General features: G+C 42.1%; 1 protein-coding gene across 4 annotated transcripts in view; it reads left to right on the top strand.

Moving 5' to 3' along the window:
• The window catches only part of RIPOR2 (RHO family interacting cell polarization regulator 2), a 195522-nt gene that overhangs the window by 145689 nt on the left and 34408 nt on the right, over positions 1 to 15425 (top strand). For all 4 annotated transcript variants that reach the window (XM_056521323.1, XM_056521321.1, XM_056521324.1 and 1 more), the window contains one exon: positions 10549 to 10717. In XM_056521323.1, coding sequence (XP_056377298.1) covers positions 10549 to 10717 — 169 coding nt within the window. The remainder of the gene's footprint in view (positions 1 to 10548; positions 10718 to 15425) is intronic.

Here is a 15425-nt window from a genome sequence, read left to right as displayed (position 1 = left end):
TATTTTTCCACAATTTTGGTTCTCAAGTCCTCAGACAGTTCTCTTCTCCTCTTTCTGTTGTCCATGCTTAGTGTGGCACACACAATGCATAGAGTAAGTGAACTTCTCTCCTTTTTATCTGCCTTCAGGTGTGATTATATTATTGCCCACACCTGTTACTTTCCCCAGGTGAGTTTAAAGGAGCATAACATGCTTGAAACAATCTTATTTTTCCACAATTTTGAAAGGGCCAATAATTTTGTCCAGCCCATTTTTGGAGTTTGGTGTGACGTTATGTCCTCCCTTTTTTGGTTTACTTCCAATACATACAAAGGGATTAAACATGTGTATAGCAAAACATGTGTTACTGCAATCCTTTTCTGTGAGAAATGCTTAATTTTCTAGAAAAATTTCAGGAGTGCGAACATTTACGACCATGACTGTATAATTAAATGGATCAAAATGTTGTATAAGAATCCAAAGGCCAAAATTATAATTAATAAAGGATTGTCTGATTTATTTTTTCCCTTTCGAGAGGAACCCGACAGGGGTGTCCCCTATCCCCGCTGTTATTCCTGTTTTACATTGAGCCCCTTGCTAGAAGTAACAAGGAGATTATAGGTTTCGGTCGTAATGGTAGCGATAATAAAATATCGTTGTACGCAGACGACATGCTCTTGTTCTTGGAGAATCCTGAGAGTATGTTGCCTTAAGTGATTACAATGATTAAAGGGGTACTCCGCTGCTCAGCATTTGTAATAAACTTCCGAACGCTGGAGCCGATGCCGGGAGCTCGTGGCGTCATAGACCCACCCTCTCATGACATCACACCCCGCTCCCTCAATGAAAGTCTATGGGAGGGGGCGTGATGGCTGTCACGCCCCCTCCCATAGACTTGCATTGAGCGGATGGGGCGTGATGGCATGAGGGGGTGGGGCTATGATGTCACAAGCTCCCAGCTCCTGCATTCGGAACAGTTTGTTTCAAACGCTGAGAAGCTGAATAACCCTTTAAGGAATTTGGGAATTTGTCGGGAGCTAAAATTAAAAAGTCTTCTCTCATCCCCATCCGTGAAGATATATTACCAAGGGTGGAGGGGGTATTAATCTTGGGAAAAGGTACCACTATGAAATATCTAGGGATTGAAATTGGAAGGAAAAAAAATTCCTTTCAGGAAAATAATTTGTACCCTATATTAAAAAAAATATCAAATAAAATTAATGTGTGGACTAGTTTACCACTATCTCAGGCCAAATGAATTGCAATTTTGAAAATGATTGTTTTACACCAAGTCTTGTTTCTAACAGAGCAACTGTAGAGTGGATCCCAGATAAATGGTTTAAGGGGCTTGTGGCTGCCCTGAATAGATTGGTATGGGGGAAATATAGTTATGAAATATAGTCAGCTCACGCTCCCTGTGGGTCAGGGAGGTTGGGGTTTGCCAAATTTCAAGTTTTATTTCCTTGCTGCTAAATTGCAGGAGATACAAAATTGGGAAAAAAGCTGTTCTTTGAAAAGGTTGTTGAGTGCATATGAAGATACTCATCAGGATTTTATGGAAGTATTGGAAGCCCAGATTGTTCACCCCCTCACTAAGAAAATATTCACAAATAGGGGTATATATGAAGGTATGGAAGGTAGGTAAAATTAAAGGTTGCTTTCAATTTTCACCATTATGGGATAATAAAAATTTTGTAGAATTTAATAAGGGAATAGAAAAAAATTTGGGGAAAAAAAAAGGGATTTGTGATATGTATCACAAATGTATACGCAGGGGAAATTAATAACTTTTGAGGAACTTAAGGGAAGGTTTCAATTAGGGGAAAACACTAAGTATAGGTATATGCAGATCCAACATGCTGATGCTCATATGGAAAATAGGGAGTATTTGGTATTGAACTCACACAAAAAAATGTCTATTATGAAAGAGCACAATGATCACTGGAAGACACTTAAAATTTGTTATAAGCTTTTGATTGGAGAAACGAACTTTGGTTTCCAGCAAATGATTAAAAATAGATGGGAGAAGGATAAAATAATTTATCGACTTAATATACCCCTTCTTTCTTGTGTAAGATAAAAATAAGATCAGACTCGGCATGCCCCAAATGTGGAGACCGAGAGGCAGACTATATTCACATGATTTGGAATTGATTGATTGATTGATTGAAATTACTCAATAAAATGGGTTATACCAGGAGATATTCCCGGAGAGATCCGATATAGAGAATTTTTACTGAAATTGAGCATAATTGCTAAATATCTGATTATGTGTAAGTGGTTCGAGACTGGAGATCCAATGTTTTTTTTCTGTTTGTATGGGTTGAGTAAGAAGAAGATGAAGGAAGACCTCTTGATCAGGTGCTGCTCGTGTCCCGTGGTTTGAAAATTTTCAAAGCCAGAATGAAGTGGGTATACAAGGGCAGCAGGATGTCTGGTTTAAGGCTATTCTCACCCCTTCCAGTCCAAGTAAGAGGTATGTGCACCCCGAAACTGCTTGGATAATTTTCAAACCTTTGGAGATGAGCATGAGCAGTGCTTGATCAAGAGGTCTTATTCCTTCATCTTCTTCTATCTACCTACCAGGATTGGATCTCCAGCTCCTGTGGCCTCGGGCTAGAAGCTTTCTCCATATTGCAGCATATAGGGGTGATACACCTGTTTTATCAGTGCTCCAAGTGAGCATCCATTATATATGGGACTTTCTATCTCTTTTCTATCTGATCCCCCTTCATGGCGATCTAAATGCACCTAGGTAATGCATGAGGCGCCCCCCTCTGGTCTCTTGCTATGGTCATTTGCTAAAGTGTGATTGCTATATTGGGTTTGTTTTGTTTTTTTTATTATTTTTGATTATAAAATCACCACATGTGTGTGGTAAAGGCAGAAAGGTTCCTTTTATGAATAAAATATTCTTTAAGTTTGGCGGCTTCGTATGTAAAATACCTATTTTTGGGAATTCCCTTTAGACCAGGCCCCTTTTGCACTACTACTATACTGTATGCCAAGATTGGAGGGAAAACACAGTGTGTAATTTTCTCACGGCCTTACATTCACATTGCACTATTCAAATATTACTAAATGTATATATAACTTAGAGATATTTCACAGACCATTGTTTACCTCTTACATATAACTCAACCCCTAACGTACACTTGATGACAATACAAACAACCTGATTGATTGTTTTCTTGGTAAGTGCCCTGTTTGAGCAATTACTGTACAAATCAGGACTTAAGGTTTTCCCTGGGAAGATTTTCAAGTACAAATGACATTTTGGTCAGTTTTTTTCACTGAATCATGTCTTATTTGTCGACTGCAGGTAGAATGATTCAGTGAGTATATTTGTATATGGAATACTGATATGTGCTATCACACACCAAAGGCAATGATTTGTATCCCTTTAGAGGCAATACTGTTACTATGAGCTCAAATAGAAATTAAAGTCAAGCAGATCATAGGTAGCAGCAGTAAATATGAACAGAATAATGACTGCAGACAGAACTTTGAGAACCTTTACTATCTTGTAAATAGTCGTTGTATCACAAAAATCAGCTCTGAAGGGAAAAAGAAAACCAATAAAATGTATAAAGAAAACTACTGCAGACAAAAGTGTAATGGCCGCTTATGAATAAAATAAATACCGTAGTTGAAGGGATTATTTGGGATTAGCAAAACGTAGCTGTTTTTTATTTTTTCTTAGAAACAGCACTACTCTTGTCCCCAGGTTGTGTGTAGTATTGTATCTCGGATCCATTGAAGTGAATAGAGCTGGGTTTTAATACCACACACAACCTGAGGACAGGGTGTGGCACTGTGTTTTTCTAATCTTGGATAACCCCTTTAAAATTATTTTGAGAAGTTATATCTGAATTTCTTAGAGGTCAAATACACTATCCATAGCTACAAATCAGTAATTTTTATTATTTGATTATATGCATATATGTGGCTTACAGGTACAAAATGCTAAAGTATATCTTATCTCAATTTGCTGTGTAAATGAATATTCATCTATTCAGCCTCTATTCATCAATGGGGTTACTGGCTGGTCCTCTCACGCAAGCCTTTAGTTCTGAAAGGCCCTACACATTCTCATGACCTTGCTGTTTTAGTTAAAGGGGTTGTGCAGCGGAAAGTAACTTATCCCCAATCCACAGGATAGGGAATAAGTGTCTGATCGCAAGAGTAGTCGACCGCTGGGACCCCTACAATCCCCTGAACGGGCCCCGGCTCTCGCTTTATTAATTTCTATAGGGGATGACTTTTCGGTGCACAATCCCTTTAACCCCTTAACGACGCAGGACGTATATTTACGTCCTGCGCCGGCTCCCGCGATATGAAGCGGGATCGCGCCGCAATCCCGCATCATATTGCGTCGGTCCCGCTAATCAACGTCCGGGACCCGCGGCTAATACCACACATCGCCGATTGCGGCGATGTGCGGTATTAACCCTTTAGAAGCGGCGGTCAAAGCTGACTGCCGCTTCTAAAGTGAAACTGAAAGTGACCCGGCTGCTCAGTCGGGCTGTTCGGGACCGCCGCGGTGAAATCGCGGCGTCCCGAACAGCTGATCGGACATCGGGAGGGCCCTTACCTGCCTCCCCGGTGTCCGATCGGCGAATGACTGCTCCGTGCCTGAGATCCAGGAAGGAGCAGTCAAGCGCCGATAATGCTGATCACAGGCGCGTTGATACACGCCAGTGATCTGCATAGGAGATCAGTGTGTGCAGTGTTATAGGTCCCTATGGGACCTATAACACTGCAAAAAAAATGTAAAAAAAAAGTGTTAATAAAGGTCATTTAACCCCTTCCCTAATAAAAGTTTGAATCACCCCCCTGTAAAACCGTGTAAAAAAAATAAAAAATAAACATATGTGGTATCGCCGCGTGCGTAAATGTCCGAACTATAAAAATATATCATTAATCAAGCCGTAAGGTCAATGGCGTACGCGCAAAAAAATTCCAAAGTCCAAAAAAGCGTATTTTGGTCACTTTTTATACCATTAAAAAATGAATAAAAAGTGATCAAAAACTTCGATCAAAACAAAAATCATACCGATAAAAACTTCAGATCACGGCGCAAAAAATGAGTCCTCATACCGCCCCGTACGTGGAAAATAAAAAGTTATAGGGGTCAGAAGATGACATTTTTAAACGTATAAATTTTCCTGCATGTAGTTATGATTTTTTCCAGAAGTGCGACAAAATCAAACCTATAGAAGTAGGGTATCATTTTAACCGTATGGACCTACAGAATAATGATAAGGTGTAATTTTTACCGAAATATATACTGCGTAGAAATGGAAGCCCCCAAAAGTTACAAAATGGCGTTTTTTTCCGATTTTGTCGCACAATGATTTTTTTTTCGTTTCGCCGTGCATTTTTGGGTAAAATGACTAATGTCACTGCAAAGTAGAATTGGCGATGCAAAAAATAAGCCATAATATGGATTTTTAGGTGGAAAATTTAAAGGGTTATGATTTTTAAAAGGTAAGGAGGAAAAAACGAAAGTGCAAAAACGGAAAAACCCTGAGTCCTTAAGGGGTTAATTTGTCACTGACTTTTAAACAAATTTTACACAAATCAGTAAGGGACTAATATTGAGTACAATCTACTTGTCCCTCATGACAATCTACTTGTCCCTTAAAATAAAATAATTTCAACCAAAATAGTATGTAAATAAAAGCTGTATTAATAGAAACGTAATAGGCAAACCAGTATGTCACCCCATTAGGTGGATAGGCCCCTTATATTTCCCCCCATTAAGTAGGTTGTAGTCCCTTTATCTAGTAGGTATGTCCCTTTATCAGGTAGGTACGTCCCCTCATCAGGTGGGCAGGCAGGTAGGGCTTCTCTAGTATGTAAATAGGGTCCCAGATAGATATGTCCCCCAGCTGGTAGAAAGGTAGGGCTTCCAGACAGAGCCCCAGATAGATATGACCCCCATTATGTAGAGCTCCCCAGTAGGTAGACAGGCCCCCAGATAGATATTACCCCATCAGGTAGGCAGGTAGGGATCCCATTTAAACCAGTATGCCCCCAAATCAGAGCTTTCCAAACTTTTCGGTACAAAAGACAGTAAGCAGGCTCAGCCCAATAATTTATTTACACAGGGGTGCTACCATTATACTCAAAAAGCAACAAGAAAAAGAAATACACCATAAAGCACACACCCAAGTATTTAGGAAATATAATAATCTTTATTACATGATTACAAAAAGCAAAAGCTAACCAGACAGAGCCATTGCTCTGTTATTACTCACTCACTCATATTTCAGTTTCTATATATAATACATACATGGACTACACTAGAGAACAGTATATACATCTTTCTTGTCTAACCCTTAAACCTATACCAGTTCTCGTGCAGAACCCCCCCCCCCCCGTTCTTTCTAATATAGTTCAGCCACATACTCCTCAAACTTTGAGAAAAGGTCCACTTACCTGAGTCTGTAGTCAGGTCTTCTCTGATATGGGTCTCTTTTCTTTTCCATCTGGCCCAAACTAGCATTACACGATCCTGCAGAATTTGCTGCACAAACATCTTAGCCTCCTCGCTACAGCACCTTCCCTCTCCCCATCACAGCCTCCAAATGCTCCTCTTGGTGCTCCAAAGTAAAATTGGGTAGGTAAATAGGTTCCCCAATAGGTAGATAGGTTTCCCATTAAGCATGTCTTTCACAGTGTTCCCCAATTAGGTAGGTAGGTCCCACAGTCAGCAGGTAGCCCCCCCCCCCAGAAGGCTGGTAGTTCTCCCCAGTTGGCAGGTAGCCCCTCCCCCCAGTCGTCAGTCCCTATCATTAGCCAGGTAGCCCACCCCCCCTACCCCCAGTAGTCAGGTATTAGCCCCAGATTACTTTAATCACTTTTTGTTCTGTTGCAAACTGGTGCTCAAACTAAAAAAAAAAAAAAAAAAATCCCCCATTATTCTGCACTCAATACACCATAATGACAAAGTGAAAACAGAATTTTAGAAATCTTTGCTAATTTATTTGCTCCTTTTAACAGTGTACATCGGCATCTCATTTTTGGGTGGATACCGTCAGATGCGAATAACGGGAGCAGGAATGCAATGGGATCATACCCCATGGCACAAAAATGTTACACCTTTTTACATAGTGTAGCTGTAAGTGATGCTGAAAAAGTGCTGAAGTAGAACAAATTTGCAGCTGTGATTTACAGTAGTAATGTATTTGAGAACTGCACATTTTTAAGCAATGTAGGACCTTTTAGTGCAAGTCTACATCAGTTTCCTTGCTTAGAAAAAGTGCTTTGAGCAACAATTTTGCCTGAGTTTGGTAAAGTGTGTAGACTTGCACCAAATTTATTACTGGGTCCACCTTTTTGATCAATTTGGAACACCAAAAAAACACAACTTCACACCGTGTAGAAAACCACTTCACCCACACCAACATTGATAAATTCCCCCCAATATAGCAGAGAGAAAAAAGAGAAAAATGCACACACACCCCTAGTGCAGTACTGTAAGATATTTGGCAGATGTAAAAGACTTACACTTACCAAAGGGTGTTGCACTGAGGGCACAAAACCATGTAGCGTATTGACAGCCAATCTCTGTATGCAGCCCAGATCCTCCGGTCAGGTCCTCGCTCACTGGTTTATATTAGCAACAAAAAGACAGAAATAAAAGTGGATCTTCACCAGGCGCAGTTGCAGTTGAAAGAAGGTGGCTGTATTTGTAAGTTCACTTCATAAGGTTTATTTAAAGCACAACAAACAATGCGTTTCTTGCCCGTAAAGGGCACTTCATCAGGCAATGTGCCTGATGCACATTGCCTGTGTTTTGATGCACATTGCCTGATGAAGTGCCCTTTACAGTGCTTTAAATAAACCTTATGAAGTTGCAAATTCCCCCCAATGTCTTGTTGAAAGTTTAAACTTCATTGTTAAGTGCAGAATTACAGGAATTAATTGACTTACATTAATGGAGTACTGTGGTGCTGGTGTAGTGAAGAAAATGGTTCCCTGAAGAGAAATGTGTCCAAGCAGCTGATGAGAAAAACTGAGTCAGTAAAGCCACTCTGATTGGCTGAGACGCGCACACCCGCTGTATACTATTGGTTGTTCAGGGGGGGTGCAGCCATGCTCAGCTTAGTATTTCGTAATCTCCACTCTCCACTCTCACACAGCGGGATGTGACCAACTATCTCCATGATGAGAGATCGTAATAGAGAGGACACATTTCACTACACCCTGATGCGGGGATCACAAATAAAGATCACCGCTGCTTTCCTTACAATTATGCTCCACATTTCACAGCATTGCTCCACTGCTGACAGGCTCCACTCTGGGCAGATTTCACATAGCTGCCTCAGGGGATCTTGGGGCACATTTCATATAGCTGCCTCGGGGAACATTTCACAGTGCTGCACATTTCTTGTGGACATAGGAGAGGAGCAGCGGGGTTTGTAAAAATATGTGAGCAGAGCAGTGCTTTGAAATGTTCCCAAGATCCCGCGACAGCGCTGGTAAATGCCACCGAGATCTCTGCTACTCAGCAGGAAAGAATATGCCCAGAGCGAAGATTGAAATGAAAGCAGCCTATCGGCAGCAGAGCATCGCTGTGAAATGTGGAGTATAGATTATAGTGAAAGCAGCACCTGAGCTCCCTGTGCCCATAGCAGAGAATGTAGTGAAAGCAACAGAGATCTGTACTCACGATCCCCTCATCAGGGTGTCCTCTCTACCCCGACCTCTCCGCTCTCACAGTGGGAAGGAATAGTGTACATCCCGTTGTGAGAGCGGGGTCAGGGGGGAGAAGCAGGTGTAGAGAAATGTGCCCAGGATCCCCGCATCTCTACCCCAATCTCTCCACTCTCATAAAGCATGGAGATTGGGATGTAGTGAAATGTGTCCAGGAATGTGCTGCAAAATACTGAGCAGAGTGAGGCTGCACACCTCCCCCACCAACCAATAGTATGGGGCGGGGTGCGCATCTCAGCTAATCACAGTGGCTTTGCTGACTCGGCATTTCTCATCAGCTGCTTGGACACATTTCTCTTCAGGGAACAGTTTTCTTCACTAGACCGAAAAATGTATTCCCTATCCAAAGGATAAGTGTCTACCCGTGGGAGGTCTGACCGCTGGGACCCCCATGGTCTCTTGTATGGCAGCCCAGCTCTCTCCAGGGATGGAGCTTGTCGATCCCCCGCACTGGCCGAAACATCCCCTCCATGTATTTCCATGGGAGAGCCGATGAGACCATGTTTGGGTATCTCCGGCTCCAACTGCTAGCAAAAATCCACCTATAAAAAAACATTGCATAATATAATATATACATAATAATTGATCAAGATATAGGTGATACTATCAATTAATTATATTAGTCAAGACAAAAAAAAAAGTTTAGAAATCTATGATGTTTTAAAAATTGGGAAAGGACAAACGTTAGCAACAGATGAAAGTGCACCCACATTGTGAGCAAGGCAACACATATCACAAAACAGCAAAATGCTAATAGTGGCATGGATGGTACTGTTTGCTGCCACTGAAAACTAGTTAAATATAGATGTTAAAGCTATTGCACAATAGTCCAAGTACAAAAAATACATGCAAGTGCAATACACATAAACTGGGGACACACAAACTGCAACAAAGCGTTACCCAGAGACACAACACTGCCAGAAAACTACACAAGCACCAACCCCTGCGTATGTTTCGGTACATGCCTTCTTCTGGGGGGGGGGGGGTTACTAAAGCCCTGAAACATCTGGCACAGAAATTCCGCCGTGTGCACAGCGCAGCAGAATTGCATTGAATATAATGGGACTCTGTGGAATCTGCTGTGGAATCTCTAGCGGAATTCCAATTTGGAATCCCTCACGTGTGAACATAGCCTTAAAAACTGTCATGTTACATCACACACATCATGACCACATTGATAATCATAAGATGTGATGTAGTGCAATCTTCATATCGGTCTACCAACCTCACAGTGTCGCCCTCACTTATGGTGTGGATTCTGCATCCAAAATTCTCAACATATCTGCAGCATCTGAACTTCCTGTGAAGTATTGTGATTGGGTTGTGGTACTAACAACAGTTTTTCTTTTCATAAAGCTTCACTTTCTGAGCTCTCTAAAACAGATATACAAGATAGGGCACTACAGAAGAGTTCCTGGTGACAGCATTGCTTATAAATATTTACTCTACTCAATCTGACACGGCACTGTAGACCTGACTTATGGGTGCCCCAGGGTTCCCCCTTCACTATGTTTTTGTTTGCTCCCTAAGCCTTGCTATTCTAGTCCACGTCTTTGATCTAACACAGTAGCTTTTAGCAATATGGGAAAAAATGTTGTTACAATTTCAAATGTATTTTCTCCAATTCTAATGATAGTAGACTAATATAAACTGGGCAAATGTGATTTCTGTTATCTGTTATTGCAGTTAGCTTGCACTTACTATTATTAGTTCATCTGTTTTTTTTGTTTTTTTTAAAACACCTTATATACAACTATCATAAGCAAGCTTTTTAGTACTGGGAGAATCCATGAATGTGCATTATCTTGTATACAGATCTGAGCTGTTAAAGTGCTTGTTTTACAGTTACAGATCAGACCATCCAGAAGCCAGGGGACACCTCAGCGAGGCATTAACTGAAGACACAGGGGTTGGCACTAGTGTGGCCAGCAGTCCACTGCCCCTCACTACAGGAAATGAGAGCCTAGATATAACACTGGTCAGGCATCTGCAGTACTGCTCCGAACTTATTAAGGTGAGGTGTGAAGGGATGTAAAATTTTACTCATGTTACAGAAACAGTTGGTCATATTTGTCACTGGCTAAAAATGTAATGTGGGTTCTCCAGTTTTGTCTGGTGACTTATATATACTTTTTTGTTACTGCAGTTGAAAAATGTACGCAAGTTGTATGGCATTCCATTGATTTCCATTCAATTCAGTATCCTCTGATAGATAACTATAATGTTTACCTTTTGATCCTTTTTATGCTATCCAACGGCCTCTAGTGACACTTCATGCGGCTAGTGACGCTGCATGTCACGTGACAGCTGTCATGCCCCCTCCCATAGGCTTGCATTGAGGGGGTGGAGCGTGATGTCACACGAGGGTGTAGCCGTGATGTCACTATGCTCCGTCCCCGTGATCGCCTGTAATGAGACGCGGAGCGAGCACGCTCCAGGGGCTGATTCTAACGGGGTGCGGCGTGGAAGATCACGGGGGTCCCCAGCGGCGGTACCCCGCGATCAGGCATCTTATCCCATATTCTTTGGATAGGGGATAAGATGTCTTAGCACCCGAGTACCCCTTTAATATAAGAACAGTGATTGAGTCACACCACACAAAAAAGAAAGTGGTTTTGTAAAATTAGAATAGTGCATTTGTTGGGGGCAGAATATAATCGCATTAGGCTTTTCAGTAAAAGCAAAAAAGGAGAAAAAAACACTATGGTACTCAGCAGCAATAGCCAAAATAATAATAAAAAAGCTAGCATTTAGTAATTATAAAAAAAACACAGCGTAATGGAGATATAATCTATAAAATTAGGCAGAAAGAAGTCAAGAAAGTTATAAGAATAACGTAAGTTAAAGAAAGTTATAATAATGAATAAACAAGGAAATTAAAACAAAGAATAAATTAAAAACGAAGGAAGACATGTAGAGGAGGATAAAAGATGAGCTGACTGTCTCAATAAATACATCTGTTCAGTTGTTACTGGAGAAAATGAAGGAAAAGGACCTCCATTAGAGAAGAAGATTAATAAATCATTGGATGCATGTGTCTTTACACAGGAAGAGGTTCTACGTTAGTCTAAAGTAATGACAAATAAGTCACAGTCCATAATGGGATACACTCAGAGATTTAGGGATAACCATCTCAGAGGACCTAAAGGTAGGAAGACAATTTAAAGGGGTACTTTGGTGGGAAAATCATTTTTTAAATCAACTGGTGCCAAAAAGTTATACAGGTTTGTAAATTACTTTTATTTAAGAATCTTAACTCTTCCAGTACTTATCAGCTGCTGTATGCTTTCTTTTTGAGTTTTTTTTCAGTGCTTTCTGCTGACACCTCTGTCCATGTCAGGAACTGTCCAGAGCAGGGCAGCAAATCACCATAGCAAACTTCTCCTGCTCTGACAGTTCCTGACATGGTGTCAGCAGAGAGCACTGTGGTCAGACTAAAAAGAAATTCAAAAAGAAAATAACTTAATCTGGAGAATACAGCAGCTGATAAGAACTGGAAGGATTAGCTAACCTTTTATGGGGGAATTGGAGCATGAGGCAAAGTTATATAACATTCTGATATACTCACGTATTCCATATGGTCTTCTTCCCGGTCTTCTCCTCGCTTTTCTCTCCGGCCGGAAGCTGAGTCTTTTGATGATGCTCGACCTGTATTTCTCTTCGCTCCCATGAGTCACTGCGGGCTGCGCCGGCCTCCTCGCCCGAGGTCGGCTACTCCCCCAAAGTTAATTTATTCTGCGCATGCGCAGTACTACGCAAATAGCGTAGGGCTAATGCTAGGCTCCTATCGCTGCCTATGTTAGCCCTACGCTATTTGCGTAGTGCTGCGGCATTCTTGTGACACCACTAGTGCAGTGTATCCCAACCAGGGTGCCTCCAGCTGTTGCGAAACTACAACTCCCAGCATGCCCAGACAGCCTTCGGCTGTCTGGGCATGCTGGGAGTTGTAGTTTTGCAACAGCTGGAGGCACCCTGGTTGGGAAACACTGCGCAAGTGGGCACATGGGCTAGTGGGCACATGGATGGGTGGATCAGTGGGCTAGTGGGCACATTGATCAGTGGGCTAGTAGGCACATGGATGGGTGGATCAGTGGGCTAGTGGGCACATGGAGAGGGCTGATAAGCTGGGAAGGGGATAATGGGAGGAGATAACCACAAGGGAAGGAGCTGTGTGCGTTACTTTATTATAATTTATTATAATTTCCTGGGGGGGGGGGGGGAGAGGAGGGGGAGAGAGCAGCAGCTAACAGGAAGCTGGCGCAGGGAGTCATGGGAAATGTAGTCATTATGACATGGCTGCTTACCGCTACAGGTGGCAATTACAAGAGAATGACTGGGCCAAATTTGACAAATGAGGTATCGTTGAAAATGTCTTTTTTTTTTTTTTTTTTTTTTAAGTACCAGCGCTCCGGAGTACTCCTTTAAGACTTTTAAATAGAAGTAATTTACAAATCTGTTTAACTTTCTGGTACCAGTTGATTTAAAAAAATTGTTTTTCATTGTAGTCCCCCTTTAACGACGCAGGAAGTAAATGTACATCCTGGTGAGGTGGGACTTAACGCATCAAGATGTACATTTACGTCCTGTACATGACCGCGAGCTCAATGGTGCTTGCGTCATGCAGGGCAGGTCCCGGCTGCAATCAGCAGCCAAGGACCCACCGGTAATGGCAGACATGAGTGATCGCTCATGTCCGAATTATAAAAATATATCATTAATTGAACCGCACGGTCAATGGCGTTCGTTCAAAAAAATCCAAAATTGCGTATTTTTGTTCAATGAAAAAAGGAATAACAAGCAATCAAAAAGACTGATCAATACAAAAATGATACCGCTAAAAACTTCAGATCACGGCGCAAAAAATGAGCCCTCATACCGCCCAAATAAAGTTATAGAGGTCAGAAGATGACAATTTTAAACGTATAAATTTTCCTGCATGTAGTTATGATTTTTTCCAGAAGTACGACAAAATCAAACCTATATAAGTAGGGAATCATTTTAATCGTATGGACCTACAGAATAAAGAGGTGTCATTTTTACCTAAAAATGTACTGCGTAGGAATGGAAGCTACCAAAATTACAAAATGGCGTTTTTTCTTCAATTTTGTCGCACAATGATTTTTTTTCCGTTTCGCCATAGATTTTTGGGTAAAATGACTAGTGTCATTACAAAGTAGATATTGGTGGCGCAAAAAATAAGCCATAATGTGGATTTTTAGGTGCAACATTTAACCCCTTAAGGACCGGGGGTTTTTCCGTTTTTGCATTTTCGTTTTTTGCTCCTTGCCTTTAAAAAATCATAACTCTTTCAATTTTTCACCTAAAAATCCATATGATGGCTTATTTTTTGCGCCACCAATTCTTCTTTGTAATGACGTCAGTAATTTTGCCCAAAAATCTACGGTGAAATGGGGAAAAAAATCATTGTGCGACAAAATTTTAAAAAAAACGCTGTTTTGAAATTTTGGGGGCTTCCGTTTCTACGTAGTACATTTTTCGGTAAAAATTACACCTGATATTAATTCTGTAGGTCCATACGATTAAAATGATACCCTACTTATATAGGTTTCATTTTGTCGGACTTCTGGAAAAAATCATAACTACATGCAGGAAAATTAATACGTTTAAAATTGTCATCTTCTGACCTCTATAACTTTGGAATTTTTTTGCGCGCACGCCATTGACCGAGCGGTTTAATTAATAATATATTTTTATAATTCGGACATTTCCGCACGCTGTGATACCATATATGTTTCTTTTTATTTACACTGTGTTTTTTTTTTTTTATTGGAAAAGGGGGGTGATTCAAACTTTTAATAGGGGAGGAGTTAAATGATCTTTATTCACTTTTTTTTTTCACTTTTTTTTTGCAGTGTTATAGGTCCCATAGGGACCTATAACACTGCACACACTGATCTCCTATGCTGATCACTGGTTTCTCATAAGAAACCAGTGATCAACGATTCTGCCGCATGACTGCTCATGCCTGGATCTCAGGCACTGAGCAGTCATTCGGCGATCGGACAGCGAGGAGGCAGGAAGGGGCCCTCCCGCTGTCCTGTAAGCTGTTCGGGATGCCGCGATTAGCCGCGGCTATCCCAAACAGCCCGACTGAGCTAGCCGGCCACTTTCACTTTTAGCCGCGATCGGCGCTGCGCGCTATTAGAGGTGGGACCCGGCTTCACTATGACGCCGGGCATGCTGTGATATGACTGTGTAACCCCGCGTTATATCAGAAGAGCAGGACCAAGGACGTACCGGTACGTCCTTGGTCCTTAAGGGGTTAAAGCATTATGATTTTTAAAATTTTTAGCCTAAAGTCTATGTGCGTGTTATACGCCGATACACCCCCAGGAAAGGCAGGGGGAGAGAGGCCGTCGCTGCCCGCTTCTCTCCCCCTGCCTTTCCTGGGGTCTAGAGCCCTGCTGCCGGCCCTTCTCTCCCCCTAGCTATCGGCGCCGCTGCCCGTTCTGTCCCCCTGACTATCAGTGCCGGCGCCCCACTGCCGGCGCCGATAGCCAGGGGGAGAGAAGTGGCGCCGACGGCCAGGGGGAGAGAAGGGGCAGCGGCACCCGTTGCCTCCCCCCATCCCCAGTGGCATAATTACCTGGGTCGGGTCCGCGCTGCTGCAGGCCTCCGGCGTGCGTCCCCGGCGTTGTTGCTATGCACGGCGCAGTGCACTGACGTCATGCGCCGCGCCGTGCAGCGCATAGCAACGACGC

The sequence above is a fragment of the Hyla sarda genome, chromosome 5 (genome assembly GCF_029499605.1).
Source record: "Hyla sarda isolate aHylSar1 chromosome 5, aHylSar1.hap1, whole genome shotgun sequence".
Classification (NCBI taxonomy): domain Eukaryota; kingdom Metazoa; phylum Chordata; class Amphibia; order Anura; family Hylidae; genus Hyla; species Hyla sarda.
This window is presented reverse-complemented; position numbering and strand designations above follow the sequence as displayed.